Source organism: Perna viridis, chromosome 15 (genome assembly GCF_037379345.1).
Source record: "Perna viridis isolate PV_CMFRI_1.1 ecotype Kerala chromosome 15, ASM3737934v1, whole genome shotgun sequence".
NCBI classification, from domain to species: domain Eukaryota; kingdom Metazoa; phylum Mollusca; class Bivalvia; order Mytilida; family Mytilidae; genus Perna; species Perna viridis.
This window is the reverse complement of record NC_142459.1, coordinates 20039438-20063848: the sequence shown is the minus strand read 5'-3', so window position 1 is coordinate 20063848 and position 24411 is coordinate 20039438. Positions and strand designations below refer to the sequence as shown.

Here is a 24411-nt window from a genome sequence, read left to right as displayed (position 1 = left end):
TTGACGACGGATGGTTCAACATGAATTTGCATGCGTAGACGTGCTAGGTATACCCTGACTCGTACAGGAAGTTGTTATTGGACAGCAAAATGAATCCATTACAACATATGCCAAATTGTGATAAAGCCACATACCAAATTTGAAATCAATCATTCAGATTGAGATTGACAAAATGACATACCAGCTAGTGATTCCATTTAAATACATTTGTAACACCCACTTGTCAGGTGGGGGTATAATTACATTATCAACCTTACTGTGCTGTTAAAATGTATTCGAAATTTGTTAAGAAAGGATTAAGGGCAGAGTAGGAAATAGTAGCCTGCCCACCAGTCTGAGATTGGCTATTTTTTGACAGGGCTGGTTAATTTTAGCAAAAATCTATATAGCCATATAGTAAATATATTGAAAAATTGTATTCAGGACTGGCTAGAATTTGAGTGAGTTTCCTACCCTGTTAAGAGGCAACTATTTGATTTCGGGTTTAGGGGGGGGGGGGGCTTGTGAGTGCTCAGATTGAATTTCTTCATTGGATTATTTTTCTCCTTTGATATCATACCCATATGCAAACTGGAAATATTATGACCTGTCTCACAAATGGGAGTACCACTTTCCATCAAATTGACCTCTAACATTTGAAACACTGAACCTGTGTGTTAGATACCCTCCCCTTGCAAGCATCTCACAACAATTTTCTTCTTTACTGCACACAACATGTGATACTCAACATTCATATAAAGTTTCAAAAAAACCTGTTACATAGTCATAACAGAGTAGGAATGAGAATGTTCCAGTGTGGTCCAAAAAATGTTTTTGCAGGAGGTATAATAATCAATAAAGCATAGGTTGTTCTACTGAAAGAAAATATTGGTGTCATTATGTAATTTTCAGTGTGAACATGGGGAAAAAATGATCTTAAGCAGTGATTCAAAAGAAATAAATATTGATTTATGACTTAAGTTAAGAACTCAGTATTAAGTGTCAACTGTTGACTTAGAAAAAAAAATCCATACATGCAAGCTTAAAAGACATGGTTTACTAATTGAGATAATATCATTTCACACACCTGTAATACAGGTATGATGCATGTTTACCTGTCCCACTGCACCAATGACCTACATCTTACAGGTATATTACTTAAATGTTAACTATGTTCCCCAGGTAAATTATTTGATGTTTTGAAAAAAATAATTACTGCATGTTTTGATCCATTTTGTATTGATAAAATTTATAGCTGAATCCTTCTGATACATTTTGTATTGATATCAGTAGTAGGTAGTAGTTAAAACTTATAGATTGGTATATTGAAGAAAGTAAAGAAATAAATTTGTGCCAATTTGACATAAAAATGTCTTGATAATTAAACTGCATATAAAAGGGGATCCTGTGAAAAAAATCAAACACTATCACTCACAATAGAATTTATAAAGGAGGTATTGGGAGGAATCATCCATATAATTGTAAATGGTAAATATGAGGCTGGTGTAACTGTGAGAGAACAAAGTCATAAGAGAACCCAGAAGAGATGACTAGGTGATAAGGGTAAGTTCCTGCATAACCAGTCTGGTCACACAGGTTTCCATATTTCCACAAGAAATTCTTTCATTTCCAGACAGATTGAAATTAAGTTGTCAGTGATTCAAAAGTCATAGTTTATTTTGTACAGATACCTCTGTACATGTTTTTTGTTTGTTTGTTTTGTTTTGTTTTGCTTTTTTTGGGGGGGTTTTGTTTGTTTTGTTTTGTTTTGTTTTTTTTTTTGGGGGGGGAGGGGGGTAAATGCTCTTATTTAATCAATTTACCTCAAATTATCTTCTGATTTGTTTATATATTTAACCTTTTTGATTCGAAGAATTGGTCATTTGAATTCTTAACTTATAATAAACATTTAAGGCCTTTACTTAAAAACAACTTGTTTTTCTTGAAAAACTTTTAACTAGGTTAAATACATTCAATCATCTAGAAAAAAAAAAAAAAAAAAAAACGAAAAGCACTTCCAGTTTATCCTGAAGCATCTGTGACATAGATATTTTTTTACTACTTATATAGTGAAAAAGTGCTGGAAAATTTCCTTTCATTTTTCCACAGTATAATTCAAGTAAATTTGACCTATCAATATTTTTAAAAGGCACACTTCACAAACACTTTGATGGATGTTTCTGGAGGTATAAAGAGGTATAAAGACTTGGATAATGCCATAAAATCAGTGTGTTTTTTTCTTCATGTGCCGCACCTTATACACATTATGCCTGATTCTTTGACAGAGAACTACTTAAATTTCCATAAAAATAAAATTAGTGTCTCCAGAATTTCTCCTTCATGTCATCCAGCATTAGAATTACATCTCTCAACAGATTATACAAGATACTCTCTTCACATGTTGTAGAATATTAGTACATGAAAGTTGACAAACTGTGGGACACACGATGAAATGTAGGACTTTCATGCAACATGCTTGTCTAGTAACAGGCCCGACACAACACATAATAGATCTTATCATTGTTAAATATCATCTAGGTAGCAGCTAATACAACTTTATGACATAGAAGTTCAATTTTATAAATGGAATCTGTAATTGAAGTGCTTTTGTATCACATATAAATATTCTGGTTATTCTGTAATGTAGGGCCATACAAGACAAAGATCACTCAGACTTAAATACATCTCCATTTAAAGAATCAGGCAAAATGTGTATAAGGTGTGGCACATGAATAAAAAATACCCAGATATTTATTGCATTATCCAAGTATTTATACCTCACAGCCTCTTGAAATTACAGTGGAAGTGTTTGTAAAGTTTGTCTTTTTTAAGATATTGATAGGTCAAATTTAGTTGAAATGCACTAGGGCAAAATAGCGGGAACATTTTTTTCCTGAACTTTTGCCTTATGTAAATAGTCAAAAAATATCTATGACACCAATGCACCAGGAAAATTAAAACTGCTTTTCACTTGTTTTTTTAGATGTATTTGAATATGTTTCAGGCAAAAAAAAGACCAAACTGAGAAAAATGATGTGCCACACATTGCCTGATTCTTACACAGAATGGTACTTAAACACAATTACATTTGTTTGGTGTACTCCAACTTACTCATATTTTTTTGGCTATCCTTTTAACAATTTGTTAATCTCCCCTTGAATACAAGTGTTGTTAGTGATTGTACTATATTTTGGATGTCTGTAGATCGATTTTATTTCTTCTTTTATCAAATTTCTAGCACACAGCTTCCAAAAACTTAACAGTTCTGTAATCTGGTTCCCTGGTCAATATCATAAGTGACCCTAGGATAGTGAAAAATATAGACTCAAGTCATCACTGATGTAAATGCGCACAATATATGAGTAAAATAGCCGCTTATGAAATAAAATAAAAATTATCTGAATTTACATACCTGTAGTGTTTTTTTTTTAAATTTGAATATTAGAATGTATGAAAATGAATATTTGTTTGTTTGTTGTTGGGGTTTAACGTCCGAGCAGCAATATTTCAGCTATATTCAGATGATGAATATGAAATGGATGAAAAAATGAACATGGAATGAATGAAAAGGGAGCATACCACAGTAAGATTCTTCAACGTGCGAGGAACGTGGCATCTTTCCCAACACGGTGCACCACTATGGTTTGCGGTCAGGTTTTCCGTATTATAGCCTGACAACTCCAGCATATAACACGCCAGGGGTACTCTATTCCACCACCTGGGGCACACATCTCAGTTGCTCTGTGGGCAGAGCACCCTAGCGAGGGTTCTGAGCACTATTTAGTCGCCTTGTATGACAAGCTTAGCGCTGCTGCAGGCCTATTCTATTAACACCCGGACCTGCATGGGCGATGAAAATGAATAAAATAACGTCATATCCACTCAGCCAATCAAAAGACAGAAGACATCACTGATCACCAGGGGTTATATTTGAGAGAAACTTGTGGAGCAAAAATGTAAGCTGGGCTGTCAGGTTAGACAGCTCTGTAAATTACAGTCCACAATTTGCTTTTCTGTACAATAGTAAAAAGGGTTATGCTGAAAAATGATAGGAAGATGCTGAAGGGATATGGGGGAGGTTAAAGCAGTATGAGACAATGCTGAATAAGTGAGATGGGATGCTGACAGAGTATTACAGAAAGCTAAAGGAGTGTGGAAAAAGCCTAAAAAGGAGAGGAGGTTGAAAGAGTAAAAGTGGAGTAAATGTGTTTTGGAGGAGGCTGAATGAGTACAAGGGGAGTCAATAAGTATTGGAGGATGAAGGTGTACAAGAGGATTAATTGAGTATTTATGAGGCTGAAGGAGTAAGAATGGAGTCCTATGGAGTGGGAAGAGGATGGAGTAAGAGTCAGGAAGCTAATGTAGTTCAGGAGGAGGCTAAAGGATTGATAGAAGAGGATTAGGATGTATAAGAGGAGGCTGAAGGAAAATGCAAGGACACTAAATGATTTAACTTAGTACATGTACAACCATGACTTCTTATGTACTGAATCTCCCATTGAACATAAAATTGTATGCAAAGATAAGAATATTTAAAAATCTTTAAAGGAAATGGATATTGTTATGACCTTACATAATGCACATAAACTATATTTGTTCTATAAAAAAATCACTTCCCTGTAATCTCACTTATAATCTGATTAGTCTGTCAGGAAAATGATCAATAAAACTTTACTTCAAGTTTATCAAAGAAGAAAACAAACCATTTGAATGATCTATGTTTCTCAAGTTCAAAGAGTCCTCATCATACGATGATAAAACCCTTAATCCACTGTTCCGACCCCATGCACTTTGACCCTGCATATCATATCAAGTTACTATGTGCAACAAGAAAATCAGTCTTATGTGTCACAGTAAAAAATCTGATAAGGAGATTACCTGAGTAGTATTACACCAGGTATTGTATGAGGGTTCACCGAGGTTGATAGTGCATAAGATATTTATGGCAATAATAAAAGGCTAAAATGGTAATTTAAAAGTTTTTGTCACTAAATATTATCTTCAAAGTCTTTATGACAATTTTAAGGTGAAAGTAGTACACCGTACTGATACATGACAGCAGAATTTGATGCAAATCAGTCTTGACAAAATAATTATAGTTAAATCATATAACAAACAATTTTGAAGATTGTATCATTTGCCTTACCCAGCCATTATCAAGGCCAGTCATACAAAGATAAATGTATAACCTTATGGCTGAAGTGTGAAGTATTCAAAACAGGGTCTTTCTTTTGAAATGTTACATGAATGTTATAACATGTTCTTAATGTCCATATTTTTGTCCTTAAACCTTCCAGATATACAGTCTTGTTTCTATATCAGACAAATCTCAATTACTTTACATACCTATATTGTGTCAATGGTTTGTTCTATGAAAATATTAAAGTTTAAATGGATGGAATAAACCATGTATGTGTATACAATACGCTAAATTGTTTTACCAACAGGACTTAAAGTACTGGTCCACATAAAATTCAGGCACTGCATAAGGTAGGGGGATTCATGATGAAGGAAAACCCTATGAACAAACAATTCTCCTGGTAACAACCCCTCATTATTGTTAATTACACAAACAACATGCAGACACAAAAAATGCTTTACAAATAAACACTGAATAACCTAGAATCTGTAAAGGGAATAAATATGAAGTCCTGATAAAGTGGACAGCCGCACGACAACGCCGCTGCGACATGTAATTTATTATAACATATACATGTAATACATATATTGCAAATGAAACACTTAACCACATACAGAAAAAAAACCATAAATTTAAACCGAACCAATCAGTAGGACGTTGTCGTGCTGAATGAATAATATAAATGAAAGCCCGTCAAAATCCCAAAATATTTTGAGCAGAAAAATATAAGAACAGGTAAAACCATAATAACCACCCCTACACAAATGATACAAATACCCAGGAAAAATTAATTCATTCTAATTCAATACTTCAACCGAATGAAATTATAATGTTGTTTGGTCCACATGTGCTATATTTAAGCATGATGACATCCTTCTACATTATTCTATACATTCAGATCTGCATTTTTTGAGAAAACTATACATTTCTATATATTCATATACTACCACGGGTTTCATTATTTTTTTGTAATGCAGGTACCTTTGGTTTTGTAGGAGGTACTTTTCATCATTTTCTTTTATAAAAATGTGTGAAATTTTTAAATTCTAGAGGTACCTTTCAGTTGCTTAGGAGGGTAAAAGTATCTGATACCACCTCTTAATGAAAGGCCGGTACTACACAAATCTACCAAATCAAGAACAGTAACTCTGTGCCAATTTCAAACACAATCTATACTACTTTTATATCAAAAATGAAAATACTGAATGAAAAACGTACTGGTTTTCAAGTTGATAATATTGTTACTGACTTATTGCACTTGTAATTTCAGTGCGGAACATTAGTACATGATTAGCATAATTATATATTACTACACCACTTTATGCTGCTAATTGATGCCATAAAACTGTCAACTCATACCAGATCAAAATGTACCTCTTAAATATTATAAGTGTACTGTATTCATTCTATGTGTGTTTTTTACTATTATGAGAGCCGGAAGTTTATATTAAAAGATTAAATCATCAGTTTTGTAATATAGCTGAGAAACACCTAGTCTCTGAATTGTTCCGATTGAGAAACATTCGGGTCATCATGGTTACGAAGTCACCCAATTTTAAATAGAGCATATCCCAACTTCACTTGAAGTTTGCCAATCTTAGCCAATTTACGAGCTGTTGTCTTACACATCTAAGTTCAAAACTAAAGCTGGTACATATAAACATTGCAACACAAGCTCTAATGAACTTTTAAAATCAATATAAGCTCTGAAACATTGTAAAATATCAAGTATAAATTATTTTCAAAATAGGAATACACTTATTTTGCTAGTAATAAATAAATGAACGATATGTCAAAAGAAGTGAAATGGAAAAGAACATGAATGTATATTATCAATTCAATTGAAATCTTCGAGTTTCAGCTCACTAAAATTAGTGATTTTTGGAATTTTTAACCAAGTCCATACATGGAGAAAATCACTACTTGATTGGGAGTGAACTTTAGTAAAGCAGTGAATTCGCCTGGATGTTGAAAGCAAGCCAAAATCAGTGGCATAGAATATTTGACAATTAGCAACTTTGTAGACTTCAGTCTTTGATTTGGTCTTTAACCGTTTCTGAATTAGAACAAAAAGTGAAATTGGAAGGTTTTTAACATGCATGAATCACTTCCTGTCTGATTTTTATAGAGACTGTTACTTAAATCTTTTACTTTCTCAGTTGGTGACTAAAACACAAATAACTTTGTAACTAAAAGCCTTAAGTTTTCATAGAAAAAAATATATGACTTTTTAAGTAGTACTCCAGCTAAAAATCATGCAAAATGTAATACATGGTTGGAAAACCTACGTATTTCAATATTTTAGCCTTTTTTGAGACATCACAGAAATGGCATGATTATTACAATGACTGCTAGTTAAAGACAATTTTAAGCTTGAACATAAATGTTCCACTGGTTCCTACCTCCTGTAGTTCTCCTTATGTATGGGTACTTGAGGTTGATCATGATATAAGTCTTACACACCCAGCCATCATGTAAGATACCCTGTGCAATACATAGATTTTATAAATAGGCCCCAGTTTAACCTAGAAGAAACTGAGAGTACTTTAAGGAGGAAGAACTTGGGTAAGGGACACAACTCTTACAAATCATTGGAACATTTGTATTAACCATTTTACATCAATCTCATGTAAGCATCAAAGTAACTTGGATTGATTTCATTCTGTTTCAAAGGAGAGTTTCAAAGCTTTGGTGAAATTGATTATGATACAAACATATCACTAATTTCAAGGGTTATGTTCCTTACCCTAGGTCAACTTCCTTAATACCTAGCTTATTGGTCAGATTGTTTCATTCTGTCATTGCATGTAGGATCTAACGCCACTATATTTGGCATTCTGTTCAGATCCTCTGGTTCTTTCCCTCAAAAAATTTTGCTTTCATGAAAGATGAAATTTGATTGGCTGATCACTAAGATCATCCAAGTCAAGAATTTCTGAGCTCTATACATGTTTGTCTTGTTTTGTTTTCAACACCATACCCATTTTCTTATATCAGAACAGATAGGTTAGACACTACATGCAGTGACCAAATGGAACAATTGATAGGAATCATTTTAAACCAGATTGGATTCCTTAGACGGTAGAATGGGGGTTGTTATAAGAGGAAAACCTAACAACAAACCATAGTGGTCCAAAATATGTGAAAAGCACCACACTTCATATATGTGAAAAAACCTACTTGAGGAGCCCTACATAGTAGGCTTACTACAGACAGCAAAATTTTTTATTACTACATGTACCTATTTCCCAAATTTACTACATGTACCTATTTCCCAAATTTTCCAATGGCAGTCAACATTTTGCTTTTTCTTGTTTTCCATTCCATCCTACTTACATTATATATTTCTAATTGAGTCTATTCAACTTCTTCTGGTCCTGATTATGCATAAAATATTTACAGCTGGACATTAAGGAGGTAGACCTAAATGTAAGGTAAGGGTCATAACTCTTGAAATCAGTGATATGTCTGTATCATATTCAACTTCACCAAAGCCTGTCAAGCTATCATTTGAAACAGAATGAAATCAATACAAGTTACTTTGATGCTTACCAGTATATGATATTGATGTAAAATGCCGAATACAAACAGTCCGATAATTTGTAAGAGTTGTGTCCCTTACCTTAGGTCTACCTACATAGGCAAACAACAATCAATCAATCAATCTCTAAATGGTAATTTGTTTTTATTTTTCCTTTTCTATCTTATTCACTGAGTATTGATTTCCATGTATCATTCGTTCTACGCCTCAACAGGTTTGAATATATCTGGTAATAATCCATTCTGTTTGAAACGCATACTGCTTACTTTCAATAAAAAAAGATATAACAGAAATTGTAATATTGCAAAAATGAAAATGGGCGGGATGATTTTTAAGGGGTGGAAAGGAATTAAAATCTAGTAATGGGTTTTAATTGGCCTAATACAAAGCAGGAGATTTTGCTAATTACTAAAAAAAAATTCAAGGATCAATTTTTAATGACAGATTGATATATAGCTCCTATGATCTGTACAATGCTGCAAGGTGTATTGTGTCTTAATGGCATGAATAATGGAGAAGTGTTTTTTTTTATTAAATAAAATCTCATCACACTGCAATCTATCAACGATTCATAATTATATCAAATCAAAATAAATTCGGTTCATAACATTTGAGATTGAAAAGAAAAATCGTGCATGTACTTTTGAAAATTTCAAATAAATAAGCATTCTAAGAGCAGATTCTATTCACCATACCTGACTAGTTATACAAAGAGTATAGTTATCATTTGTCTAAAATGACTATGACACAAACAACAGCCCAGAAATACTGTTGGAGTTTTACAAAACTACATGTACTTCATTCATAAGTATTAAAGTTTAATGCAGGAGATCTCCATCTAAAAATTTTCTGGAAGCTGGAAAGTTGCTAATTTTTTTGTTTTTTGCAACATTTTTTTGACAGGAATTGAAGTATTTCATTATAACAATTTTAAGTTAAAACTTATTTGACTTCAGAATTGTTTTGGATTGAAGTTGATAAGTAAAAGAGTAATCAAGGGAACCAGGGTTATAGCGGTAATCAAAAGAATGTAATCCAGGGACAAACACCAGATATGGAAAATAGATATACACAACAAAGAACATAAAGTAACTAAAATCATACATACAAAGTAACAAAAGCAAATGAGCAACTCGGACTCCACTAAAAAAAAAAAATAAAAAAATATAGCAAAAAAAAAAAAATAGTAAAAAAAAAACCATTTTCTAATTACTAAAAAATTTCAAGGACCTAAATTCCAAAATAATTCTAAATTCAAATGATACCTTTTCAATATTAAGTAATAGAAATTTGGAATAAGGGGGTTAGTAAGTTTTCCTTGCCTTATGCCATCTAAATAAACTTACCCCTTAGCCATGCTGGCATGACTAACATGGGTCACCCCTTTAGTTACAGTTACTTTAGTTACTTTTTGGCTCATTTTCTATATTCTAAAATAATTCCAAATTCAAATAATACCTTGTTTTAATGTAAAAATCTTGAATTTGTACTTGAAATTAGTAATACTATGACTGATTAAAAGAAAGACCAGTAAAGTAGAGATAATAACTGTTGTATCATTTCCAGCACTTAGATTGCAAATGGGGAAAATTTGTTTTTATTGGGGAAATATTAAGCTGTTTTTTTGAGTTGGGAAACTTTAATTAACCGAAACTGCAATATTTTAGAGGTAACTTAAGGCAAAGAAAATCAATGCAGCCAGATATCATATGGATGACCTAATTCATGTGGACCAAAGTACTTCCAGATTCTACTATTAACCACTCAGCTACCTAGCTTATAGGCTCTGATACAGTGTATATTATATACATTTTTAGGATGTCAAAAATTACAAATCTGAAAAGCTGTTTATATTGTATTTAATACTAATTTGCATAAGATGTGTGGTATAGTATTGAGTATAGCCGTGAAATACTAAATATGGACAAATACATGTATAACCTCTATGCAGGTGACAAGGATGATTGAATAGACAGACAGACAAACACAGTAACAGTCAATGATACTTCTACTTAGTTTTTAACTGAGCTAAATCAATTTCCAGAGACTGACATCCCCTCGTGTAGAATAAAATACTACATCAAGCAATCTTCTGTGCAGAGGGTCGTGTAAAAGTACATTAATTCGTGGATATCAATTGTTGTGGATAACAGAAGAAACACAAGTTTGTGGATTCTTGACTTTGTGCATTTGAGGTTTTCAGTATACATATCAATGAAAAGTGCCTTTTCGTTTGGAACCAAACTTTGTGGTTTAATCTACATGAACAATAGTACTTACACAGTATATTCATTATTTCAAAGCTTTACACCTCTGCTACACTCAATGCTTAACCCTGCCTATTTATGAAATTAAGTACAGTGCAGTGGAAATAGCTTTGTAGCAGATCTGTTTATACTACTTGATGACAATCCGTATTTTTTACAGTATTCTATGGAAATGATCCATAAAATCCTGAATTTTCTGAAATTATAACAAAGGTACTATGGAGGTATTCCGTAGAGCGTAATTAGCAGTCAAAATTCGTAGAAAATATGGAAAATCTGTAATACTGTATAAGTAAAGACGTCTGTTGTAGAGTTGTAATAAGAAGTGCTCATACATTGTACCATATGATTTTTTCACAGAGCCTATGTGGAGTGATACATAGTAAATCATGAAGAGGTTATAAGTCTGCAGGGCCATGGATGTCCAAGATATACATATATTCTGGGAAGTATGCAAAAAATACCAATATATTAAATAAAGGGTACATTGGGCTGAGAATCATCCAAATATTACCTCATGGCCTAACAGAATGATGCATTAGAGGCATTGTTGCCGGAACATGAATAATCAATATGTTGGCTAAAACATTTAGGTTTCTACAAATATCATAATCTGACAATAGTTTATAAGGTAGTAACAAGTATAAATTTCATTCAGCCAACCTAAGTTTGATTCAAGAAATTTAATCAGGTGCTGTTCAAACCTGACCTTGATTGCACAAAAGATCAGAATTAACTAAGAAAGTTTAACAAAATCTTTTAAAGAGGAGTTAAAGAGTAAAATTTGTGATCTATGAATTAAAATTTTAAACTGTGAAATTACTTTTACGTTTACTGTTTTCCATGTCTGGTCCTTGTCCCTGGATTACATTCTTTTGATTTTTGATTACTCTTTCTTATACCATGGACTTGACTTTTGATGAGCAACTCAGCGGGTGTTTCTAGAAACACGCTTACCCTACCAGTGCAACTGGTCCATGCTCCCAGTTTTAGTGGATTCCAAGTTGCTCATTTACTTTTGTTACTTTGTATGTATCATTTTGGTTATTTTATGTTCCTTGTAATGTGTGTCTGTTTTCCATGTCTGGTCTTTGTCCCTAGATTATATTCTTTTAATTTCTGCTAGAATCTTGATTCCCTTGATTACACTTTCACAGTTTGAGTGATTAAGAACCCTACATCCTTAAGGCAAGTGTCCAATTTTCTTTCAAGAGTGAGAACAAATAGCCCTAGCACCACATAGGCTATGTCTTTTTAAAAATATGAAGAAATCAGTACTTTCATAATCAAAACAAACAACTTGAAGACTTGCTGCTGCAAAATGAAGTTGAAGTCCCATAACTACTGTTAAATTTGTCAAATATCGTGCAACTACAAATTGTGAACAACAATCCTACAAAATTTGAACAAAATTGGTCAAGTGGTTTGCGAGAAGTACTTCTATATTCCATTCTGTGTGGGGTGGGAGACAATCAATCAGGAAACTTTATTTTATCATTGTTTTACCATGGAATATTACTCTGGGAAAAATAATGGCCAACCTGTGGGAAACCATGAAAAATTGAGTTTTTGTGATTTACTTCTTAAATACAAGTCACTTGCAGTTTAGTTACTCCTGAGTTACTCCTAGATGTTTTAAAATTAATACCTGTATGCATTTAAATACATGCCACCTGCAGTTGAGTTACTCCTAGGTGATTTCAAATTAATACATGTATGCATTTAAATACATGTCACTTGACTAAATTCATTTCCATATACATATTATTCAGGTAACAGCCTAATGATTCTATAAAAAACACAAAGAAATTTCTAAAAATGAAACGGAAGATATTAGGTTAAAAAAATATGAAACTGGTATAACTTAAATTCATTCTTCAAAAGCAAGAAAAATAAATAGAACAGAAGAAAAAAAATTAAAACTTACAAAAAAATGATGGCAACTTGGTTTATTTAAACTTTTATCAGTGTTAGGATGGTTCAATGTGAACACATGTTACATTAAAGGAAATATTTTACTTTTCAAATGTAGAGTTTTATTGATGCATTACATAATGCTGTATAATCTATCAACACCTTATAATTATGCAATAAAAATTTCTCATTCAATAAATCTGTGAGTTGGTATGAACAAGTATCGCTACAGGTGATTACAACCTGTGAAATCAGATCGATTAATTGATTATAGTTTGAATAGTAATCGGGGAGTGGAAATAGAAAAACAACAAAATTAATCAGAATACTTGTACACGTCACCAGAAGTAGGGAAATTGAACAGAAAAAAACAAAACAAAAAAAAGAAACAAAAAATCAGGGAGTAATGGTTCGTAACTGATGCCCCCACTTTTATGGCAAACAGGAAGGAGATGTCATAAAAGATGTATAAAAATGCATCCAAGCACTCAATATATCCATATGAAGCTTAGTATAAAATATTAACAATCAGTGATTAGCAGAAGCCCAGAACTTGTCATGAAAATATGTGTTAATGAAATGACAGAACACAGGTAAAACAATATAGCCACCTCTTCTACGAATTGGTGGTATAAAAGCCAATTAGAATGCTGAGCTGCAAACACTAAGTTATGAAAAAAAGTACGGCCAAGGGTTACATTGTCAAATTCCATGAAATGCCTGTTTCAGGCCCCTCCTATAGGCGTTACAGTCAAATTCCATGAAATGTGTGTTTCAGGCCCCTTTTATTAGGGGTTATAAATCAAATTCAATGAAGTGCCTGTTTCAGGCCCCTTTTGTTGGAGTTATATAGTCAAATTCCATAAAATGCCTGTTTCAGGCCCCTTTTTGGCCCCAAATTTTTTACGGTTGGGGCCATGATCCCAAAATCAATATTGATTTTTAATTTATGATTTAGAACCTTGTTATAAAATTTAATAAATATCAATTAACCGACTAATACTCAAGTTATCACACGAAAAACCAAGCATCTATGGACAAAGATGACAAGAGAGCACCATACTAAAATATTTGCATTCATATAAAAATGGGAAAGTCCCATCAAACAGGAAGTAGATATTGGAGAGTGACCAAAATCACTTACAATTCATGCCCGATCTATATTAAGCTGCAAACCAAATTTGAGATCGACCCATCCTTTTGCATTGGAAATAATCATGACATAACTTAGACAGATGGACTGACATGGTGGGGGTATAAAAATGCTTCACCTTCTTTTTTTAATTAAATGGTTTTTTCCCTAAACAAGAATTTCAATCAATTGTAGGACTTCAATTTCATAAGTATAAATCATATTGATAACATATAACAGCCTATCAACAGTTAATAATTATACAGAGGAAATTAATTATTGAAAAATTAAAAGATTGATTATAGCTGGGCTCTACAGGTGTTTACAACCTGTTAAAACTGGTGGATGATTTGTGGATAAAACAAGAAACTGAAAGCAAAATTCACTAAATGATACCAAATGCTCTCCTACCTCAGTAACAGAAAGTTATTGTCACTAAGTTAATTTGGTTGGAAATAAATCTTATGAATTCAGTCAAAATATCAAGTGGCTGTGATAAGTACATGTCGGTGCAAAGAAAACACTTACCAGAAAGTTGTGAATGAATTAACACCAAGAGACAAACACTGATCACTACATACATGTACATGTACCTTCATGCAAAGCAGCGGGTATGAAAATAAGATACTGTTCATCTTATTCACAAAATGATAGGTCAGCTTGGTCCCAGACTCTATTGTTTGATAAATACATGTACCTATAATGCATGTACATATATACTAAAGGTCAATGTAAAGCTAATTTATATTACAGTACATTTCAGTCTCATGAAATACATGTATCTATTCTTGTACGTTTTACTGATTTGAAAAGTACTGAATTGTATGGGACTTTTTACTTGAAATGAAAAAGTCATTGAAAACAAGTTTCACATACTCACAAATAAAACATTTTTGCAACTGAATTAGGGAAGAGATTAAAAAGGGGGAAATGTCTGCCCAAGTTTTAATGAGGATGATAAGATTTCGATAAAAGAAATTTGTTCATAGTGGCCTTCCCAGTGTCCAAAATTTGATCAAAGCTTGTGCCCTCTTCCAAGGAAAATAAAATTGAGGTAACTTTACAAAACAGACAAAAGTTATTGCTCCAAGCTTTGATCAAATCCTTAAAGGTCTTTCAGAAATAAATGACCCATGTATAAGAAAACTTATTTCAACTCTGTGACTTTTCTTATGAGCTTGACACAAACTGCTCTGCTATAAATAAAAAAAACTTCAAAAGCATTCAAAACAAAATACATGAATGTCTAACCCCAAAAAAATGTACATAAATGGACTACTTCTTGGACATCAGGCACATCACATAACAGTTTAAACAAGTAAATCTTTTCATATTACCACTAACTTTAAATATAAGTCAACATGGATTTTAAGCCTGAAACCAACTTGGTACATGCATTCAATCATCCTGATTCTAATACCTTATCTATATATATTGATCATGTATCATGTCAATGAACTGATCTGTCTGAAGTCATTTGTTGTTCTCTTTCCCTGGCAATACATTGGTAGAAATAGACCCTTTCGAGTTAACAGATGGGAAGTTGAAGAGCATGCAAGAAGTATGCTGAACATACCAGACATGATTTTACGAAGTCTACTAACAAAGCGGAAATTGGCAAAATCGGAAATAAATGTACAGTAAAAAAAGAGAATCGTAACAGTAAAATCTGGATTTGAAATAGTGGAATTCCAATAAAAAGCGGAAAAAAATCATGTCTGACATACACATCTAAGAGGAAATTTCGTTTGTTCTTTCCATCCCCTACTATAGCTCAGGAAAGTATTTGTCAGACGAAAAGGTCTATTAGGAATTTTCACCGACAACCTTTAGGACCACCAGACCACTCAATTTTCTAGGCCAAAGTATTTTCTAATCAAGAAACAAGTGCACCTTATATCAGCTTTGGTACAATCAGTTATTTTGACCACTTTTAAATGGTTGTTTAAAGGCCTTTAAGATTTTCATGATATCTTTATAATCTACAGGAAATAATGATTTAAACATATCACTTATAGTTTTTTATTGATAAAACTAAGAGATCTCTTAAAAGGAACCATCACGATTCCAATTTTGACTTAGAATGGAACCATAGGTATCAAGCTCTAATTCTAACTTTAAACAGAGATGTTATATATACCAAAATTCCTACCATTCTACAATAATGACAAGGACCGTAGCCATGACTTTGAAGAGCTAAAAGTAGGAATTGCATCAGAAGAAAGCAAGGGGTTTGAATTGAGGATCCATTGAAGTGCCATAGAGATCCTTGGAGGCAAGGTTCATAGAACGTTACAAATAGAAATTATAAAATACAGAAACTTAAAATTTCAGTCAGTTCTTTAAATCTGGAGGGAAGGTAGCACATCCACACACTGTATTCTAATGACAAGCAGGGCTAATGACTGTGTAATTACAATAATGACAATTATCTATATTGTAATTAAACCCACTACAAGGTTACATGTATATGAAGGTGCATGAAATTAACACAGTAGTTGAGCCATGAACTACCTGGTTTTGTAGCCCACAGCTTAACCAACTATAAGAAACCAATACATTGCATTCTTTGCAATAAAGAATTCAGATTGAAACTGAAGTACCCCACATTAAATGTTAGGGGCATTTAGGAGTTAGGGTGTGTGCTTTTAGACCATGCCATAAAGATTTGAAATTTTATAGGAAGACATTACTCCAGATCAAAAGAAGTAATTGAATTAGGTATAAACTTGAAGTCTAATCAAAGGATTTTTCTGAGGTATTTGTTAGTTGCAATAACACTTACATAATTTCCTTGTATATAGTAATTGTACATGTACACTTTACAATGCAATAATAATCAAACATGCATTTCCAGGGGACTATGAACCACATTAAAAAAAAAAATTGCCAGACTTTTAGATAGAGCAATAGTTTAAATTTTAAGATCAAAGGACTTTTATTTGTATCATATGACAATGTTGGTGCATATCAAAGATGAACAAACTGTACTTAGAAGGTAAACCAATTTATAGATAGGGACCTTAAAACTCATTTAATCCATAATATATGCAACAGAAACTTGTCAATGGAGTTTTAATACCCATAACGCAACAAACTATTTATTAAACTACCTGTTTGTATGTAATAAAATTATGTATCGTTCATGTGTACCCAAGGATGGAGATGGCGGAGATTTACACGATTTTATACAATGTCGTCATACAGTATGTATTATGGATAAACTTGGGAAATAGCATGTGCAAGCAGAATTTAAAAGAAAAATATATGAACTGATGTGAAAGAAATTAGCTCAATTTCTTTGAAATGTACAATATGGTCTACATAAAATTATGATGGGTCTATGTTGACAAAAAATAAAGTTTCTAACACTGCCATCAACCTAAATTTTAAACTCTCTCTACTTTTCACAAGTGGAATTACTATTTTCCTCCACAGTGACTTCACCTAAGTAAAAACTCAGATCAAATGGCTTTAATTCAAAACTTTTTAAATATTTTTCTGTATATAAACTGAAATGTAATCAAACTTAAAGAATCATATACTATATTTTGGTATGAAGGCAGGAGTAAACAATAGATATATTTTGGAATGGTGACTCCAATGTGTCGAGTGGACCCCTGTCAAAATACAACCATGGTTGACCATGCTTTTGAACAATGGTTGACTATGGTTTAACAATGGTTAACCATGGTCTAATGGCTTTTTACCACGGTTTGACAAAAATGTAAAATTGTCGACCATGGTTGACTATGGTTGGCAATTTAACATTTCTGTCAAACCATGGTTACCACTGTTTCAACCATTGTTAGAATATCACATTGACAGGGAGAGACACTGTAACTCAACTCACATAATCTCCACTGTGATGACTGGAGAATTAAAATTTGTGTTGACAGTAGTACATTGATCAGAAAGGATAGATATTAGTTGCCTTAGATCAAAACCGGCTCCATGAAACTTAATATGAATATGCACGCATTATGTATACCCAATGACTGGTACTTGAAATTAAAAATTTCTTTGGAAATACATGTAATTAACAATAAATCCTTAAATAAAATTTCCTTCCCATTTTTTTGATTATGAGTGGTTCTTTCTAGGTCAAAAGGATCAATTCTATCTCGTGTATCAAATTTCAAACTTGACAAATGTTGTAAAAAAATTCATTTTGAAGACACATGTACTGAAATATTCACCAAACATACAGGTAATGTATTAATTTGAAAGGAGTCACACCTCCACACAGATCAATGAGAGTAAAAGGCGTTGCACTTTACATACAGGTACATGCACAGGTGTGAAAGGAATTACACTTTACATACAAGTACATGCACAAGTGTAAAGGGAATAACACTTTACATACAGGTACATGCACAAGTATGAATGGAGTAACACTTTACATACAGGTAGATAAAGTTTGAAAGGGATGAAACTTTGAAGGGAGTCATACTTCAGACACACAAAAATGAGTGTGAAGGGGTTTAAACTTTACATACAGATAAAGTGTGAACAGGATGAAAGTTTGAAGGTAGTCACAAGTCACACACACACAGGAATGAGTGTGAAAGGAGTTATTACAAGGAAATGTGTGAATGGCATAACAGGTTAAATACAGGTACATGTGTAAGTGTGAAGGGAATTAGACTTATCATACAAGTAAATGTACATGTATAAGTGTGAATGGAGTTACACAAAACATACAGGAGCATTAATAAGTATGAAGGGTATACAAGTACATGTATAATTGTGAAGGAATTGCATGCACACTAACTTCAGCTTGATCATACATGTACCACATAAAAAAATCAACATATTAAAAAACTCCACAAAATAAAACTGTTGCCCTTATTAAAAATACAATTGACAGCCTTACACAAATCAAATCTCAATGAGATCATAAAATTTGAAATGTATTGTAATAAGGCAAAGAGATTCGATGTAGTCTGTTATATGGTCAAAGGTCATAGTTTGAACAGCCCAGTTGGCGGACTCTTTCACAGGGTTTCTTCATTCTATGTGCACTGCTGAAAATATTAACTGCTGTAAACACACAATTTATTTAACTATTAATGTCTCATTTGATATGACATGCATTCATCCTTTATACGTAATTTGGTAAATTCTTTACTAACATTACAAAACAAAATATTTCAAATGACTGAATGGTGCACTTCATTATTTGATTTTTAAAGTAATTTTTTTTTTAAAAGTAAATGTAAATTATCATGGATGGATCCAAAAGGGGTTTGTGGTGGCCCAGCCCCCTTATGAAATTTCCAGTTTTTTCGAACATTTAAAAAACAAGTGCTATCTTTAAAAAAAAGATGGTCGACTCAGAAAAATTTTGTTCTTTTTACTTAAAATTTTCTACATTTCATTTACGAAAATAACACACGTCACGCAATTTTAATTTTTGATACCATTTTATCAAATGTCACTAAGTTATCAGTATTTGGCCAATCATGAAACAGAATTGCAATCAGGTGACTTGCGTTTCCATAGATGAGCATTTTTAAGGTCAAAGGGTAAGAAGCTAAACTAGTGCGTAGGAAATATACTTAAAATCCAATACAGTGGTGGGGCATTAAATAATCAAGCAAGTTTGTTCAGCATTGTTACCAACAATAGTGAATTATGAATATCATTATTATAATTGGAGAATTTCCCAGGAAAAGTTTTGTACCCCAGATTTCAGCTAACCTCCATAATCTATAGATTTTCCACTGCTTCTTGTACATGAGGTGTATCTTAATTTTTCATATTTTTCTTGAAACAATGTTTTGGATGGAAAAAGAAAATGAGGTCAACCAAAAATCAAATTAGAGGCAAACATCAGAGAAAGAATCTTGAAGAAGGCAAAGATACTGGCCAAAGATAGGGATGATTGTCAGAGATGTGAGGAGACTTTATGTGCCAAGGATACACCTTGAAGAAGGCAAAGATACTGGCCAAAGATAGGGATGATTGTCAGAGATGCGAGGAGACCTTATGTGCCAAGGATACACCTTGAAGAAGGCAAAGATACTGGCCAAAGATAGGGATGATTGTCAGAGATGTGAGGAGACCTTATATGCCAAGGATACACCTTGAAGAAAGCACAGATACTGGCCAAAGATAGGGATGATTGTCAGAGATGTGAGGAGACTTTATGTGCCAAGGATACACCTTGAAGAAGGCAAAGATACTGGCCAAAGATAGGGATGATTGTCAGAGATGCGAGGAGACCTTATGTGCCAAGGATACACCTTGAAGAAGGCAAAGATACTGGCCAAAGATAGGGATGATTGTCAGAGATGTGAGGAGACCTTATATGCCAAGGATACACCTTGAAGAAAGCACAGATACTGGCCAAAGATAGGGATGATTGTCAGAGATGTGAGGAGACTTTATGTGCCAAGGATACACCTTGAAGAAGGCAAAGATACTGGCCAAAGATAGGGATGATTGTCAGAGATGTGAGAAGACCTTACAAATGTATGTGACAGAAGGCATGAAGAGAACAAAGTAAACTATTTGTAAGTAATAAAAATGTGTACAAATGTATGTCTGAATATGGTTACCCAACCAAACCTATTTTGTGTAGTGAACCTGTGTCATTTTATCCACAAACTTTAAGGAAAATAATAAAAATTTGAAATTTCCAGTTAAAATGGAAATACATTTCAGCAAAGTCATTCTGGTATATGAGTCAACTAGGCATTTTCACATTCAGCAAAGTGTTTTGGTGAGCCAGTCCTAAACAAGAAGCATTGCACAGGCCATATCAACCAGCATTATAGCACTAAAATTTTTCTCCATCATTCCATATAGTGAAAAGTTGCAAAGTTCTACAAAAAGGAATTTTACATTTGACAACACCTTAAATCTATTCCATCATATAACCCACCTATAAAAGGCAACACCAATCCGTCCATTGGGAGCCGAGATAATCAACAGAATTTGGACAGACAAATGAATGGAATGGTGGATAGATAAATAAGGTACGTTAATTCCAATTTGCCACCCAGTTGTTGAGGGGGGTATAAAGCACTAGAATAAAATAAATAAATTCTAAGTAGAGGCCTGCTGCAATCACGATATTAGGAAAATAAAGTTCTTGATAAACAGGAAATTGTTGAATTTTCCCAAAAAATGTATCCTACAATATGGAAGAATGTGTTAAACAATTTCAAGCCACTGTGATGAGAAATTGCAGAGAAAAAGTACAGTAGAAAAAAATTGTTTTGGACTGAAACATGGACAAGGGTTAAACAATTTACCCCCTCTCCTATTGAGCAGAGTTATAATAAGATATATTTTGTCAAGTACATGTAATTTTAATTGTTCAATCATCCATAAAGGATCATTGGTTCTACATTGTACATGACTGTGTCCTTTCTGTCCAGAAATTTTTTCTGAAGTTTTTTCCCCCATATCAAAATCTGAGGTCCATAAAGAGTGTCAATATCTTCATTATTTTTTTATTTCACATTTTATAATATGTACATAATGTATAAGATGAAATTTTCTTAGAAAGGTTTTTTGCTTAGAGAACTTGCTAACATATACTTCTATGTTCTTAAGGCCACATCAAGTTAATTTGTACAATGTAGATTCCCGCCCCTACTCAAAAGGGCCTGTCCCAATTTTTTGTTTTTTTTAAATTTTTACGGTGGTTCAAATTTCTGGATTTTTTTTTATGTCCATATCCATCATTACTCTACTTATACACAATATCGTAGACTGCTGGTCAAAAAACGAGTAACATGGTGTATGTTTACAGAATATCTTGATATATTTCAGCAGATCTCAGGATGGGTTTCATTGTTAGTAGCATTATATGGGAAATTAAAGAAATAAAGTCTTGGTATGGCAAAAACATAATCAAAAGTACAAATTTCCATGATTTCTTCAACAAATTCGTCAGCGGAAATAAGATTTTACAAATCTTGAAAAAAGAAAATCGTCCCACTTGTCCCATTATTTAGTTGCTGGTGGATGAGAATCTACAAATTAACTTGATGTGGTCTAATGCATTTTATATATACTTGAAAATTTGTGTGCACGTGATTTACAAATTTATTATACACATACATATTTTTTGGGACTTTAGAAAAAAAATTAAAATGCAAAGACAAGGAAAACTGCTCATTAGACATTTTGCAGAGGTCCTCCATATCTATGTTTAAGAGGTAATACATTGTACCCTTAAAACCAGCTTTTTTTATTTGTATATGTTTTGAGTGATAAGAAAAGAAAATGTTAGAAAATGTTAGAGTATTACCAAAGATTTCACTCCATAATCATTCGAGACGTATTTACATATGCAAGCATAACAACAGGTTTCACTCCATAGTCATCAAAAATAATGAAAATATAGATAATTTTTGTGTACCTGTGTGTGCCCTGGATTGGGATTTAGGAACTGAACCCAAATATTTGCTTCCAAAAGCAAAACCTAATTGGCTTTTCTTAACAAGTAATTTGAACAGAGTGTAGACTTGAATGTTGAATGATTAGTACAGTGTATGTCAACTTTTTCAATTAAAGGTCCAATGCACATTTATTTCTTCCTGAATAATTGAAAAAGCATGTCATAAATGTAGTACAGTGGTTATATAAAGTATGATATTAGAAGGCCCAGTGGTAAAAAAATCAATGCAACAGTATGTATGGATCACAGCATACATAAGTTGGTCTTGGGTACATGTACATAAATGTACATGTGCATAAACCACACATTATTTACTTTCTTAAAATCATCAAATGTTACATGTGCATACATGTGCAAAATCTCATACATAAGTAAAAAATCATTTTGAACAGAAAATTAATCTATCAATAAATTGTAAGGGGTTTAAGAAAATTAAACTGTTCTCTTTTTTAAAAGACAAAAAAGTATCTAAATCATTTCAATTTCAAAAATAATAATATGCAAGATTTATTTATTTTACTTAACACTGATTCATAATCAAGTGATTATAGTAATGGGTTTTTAGATGGATTGTAATTATAGTCACAAAAGCAACATCACAATATTAAAACATACCAAACTATAAATAATTATGTCCTGTTTTTTTTTTCACTAGCTGTCTACTTAATCATTAGATATATACATTTTTGTAACTAGATGAATTTTAATAATATTTACAAAAGCTGTTCAAACATAGTTGTATCAATACTACTGCATGTTGATAATTTATTAAAACAAATATAAAGTCATTAGTGATTCAAATAATATAAAATATGAGAAAAAAAACAACAGTAAAATCATTCAACAAAAATATTTTTATATGACATTTTTGTCCTGAAGTGTTTCCTAAATAGAAACTTATCAATATGTAAATATCAAGAAATCAAATACAAAAATGTTATTTTGTTCATTAATTATATGACAATAAGACAACAATGTTGGGACAATGTCATTTTCTGACATTGTAGGTGCACATCTTCATTTCCTCCAATACACAAAACTAGTTCAAATCTGGGGTCAACTTAAGGTCAAATTGTAAGTAAACAACAAGGCGCACCGATACACAATATGATATAACTTGTTTGTCGAGAAATTATGAAAATCATCAACGATTTCAACAATTTAGTGACAATAAAAGTTCATTCACCAATCATGCACACTAGAATTTCACGTTTGTCAACAAAATTTGACCCTCATATCGAGTGATAATCCACAAAAAACAAAATTACGTAAGAACTAGGTCACAAATGTGCATAGAAGTTATTGAAAAGCGTGCCGCCATCTTGTGCAGTAGTTTATAAAAGGTCACTCAATTCTACTATCATTTATCCACTATTTAGACAAATAAATTAACAAATACTTGCATACTTACCACGAACAAAAATAAAGAAAAACACTACCGCAAAAATTCCAGCGGTAAAGATATGAAACATGGCAATTTTTCCCCAATCATCAGGACGTATACAAAAAACACAGCCTAAGTGTGGCGCCCCGGGTAAAAACCTTTCAACTCTACGGAGTTGTGATACGGTACATCAGACACCATAATTAAGTCCCAACAAATAAATCTAGGTTATGAATCGATGCAAGGAGCAGATTTTTATCTACACCATTGCCAAAAATAATTATTTCACTATTCTTGGGACATATTCCTACAATTGATAAAGTTCTCAAGCGGTGAACTGAACAAGTTCAACATGAATGCCAGATTACATAATTTATGCATGAGATTACTTCACAAGCGATTTTTTGCAAGTATAGATAAAATGTTCAGATTACGATCAATTCTAAGTAAACAATTCGATTATTCTGCTTTAAATAAAATGACTTTCCAGTTGTAACAGATACATATATTATATGTCATGCATGTATTTATTCAATACCTGAAATAAAAAGTGGAAATTATGAATTATGCATTTTTAACCTTGAAGGAGTATAAGGTTATCTTATATTTCGCCTCAAACTCTGCGGAATGGATTTAAC

The 24411-nt window shown here is 32.6% G+C and overlaps 1 protein-coding gene across 1 annotated transcript in view; it reads right to left on the bottom strand.

Annotated features, from left to right (window-relative positions):
* The window catches only part of LOC148597388 (protogenin-like), a 107288-nt gene extending 83158 nt beyond the window's left edge, over positions 1 to 24130 (bottom strand). The window contains exon 1 of the mRNA XM_088563989.1: positions 23801 to 24130. Coding sequence (XP_088420115.1) covers positions 23801 to 23861 — 61 coding nt within the window. The 5' untranslated portion in view covers positions 23862 to 24130. The remainder of the gene's footprint in view (positions 1 to 23800) is intronic.
* Between the last annotated feature and the right edge of the window lie 281 nt (positions 24131 to 24411).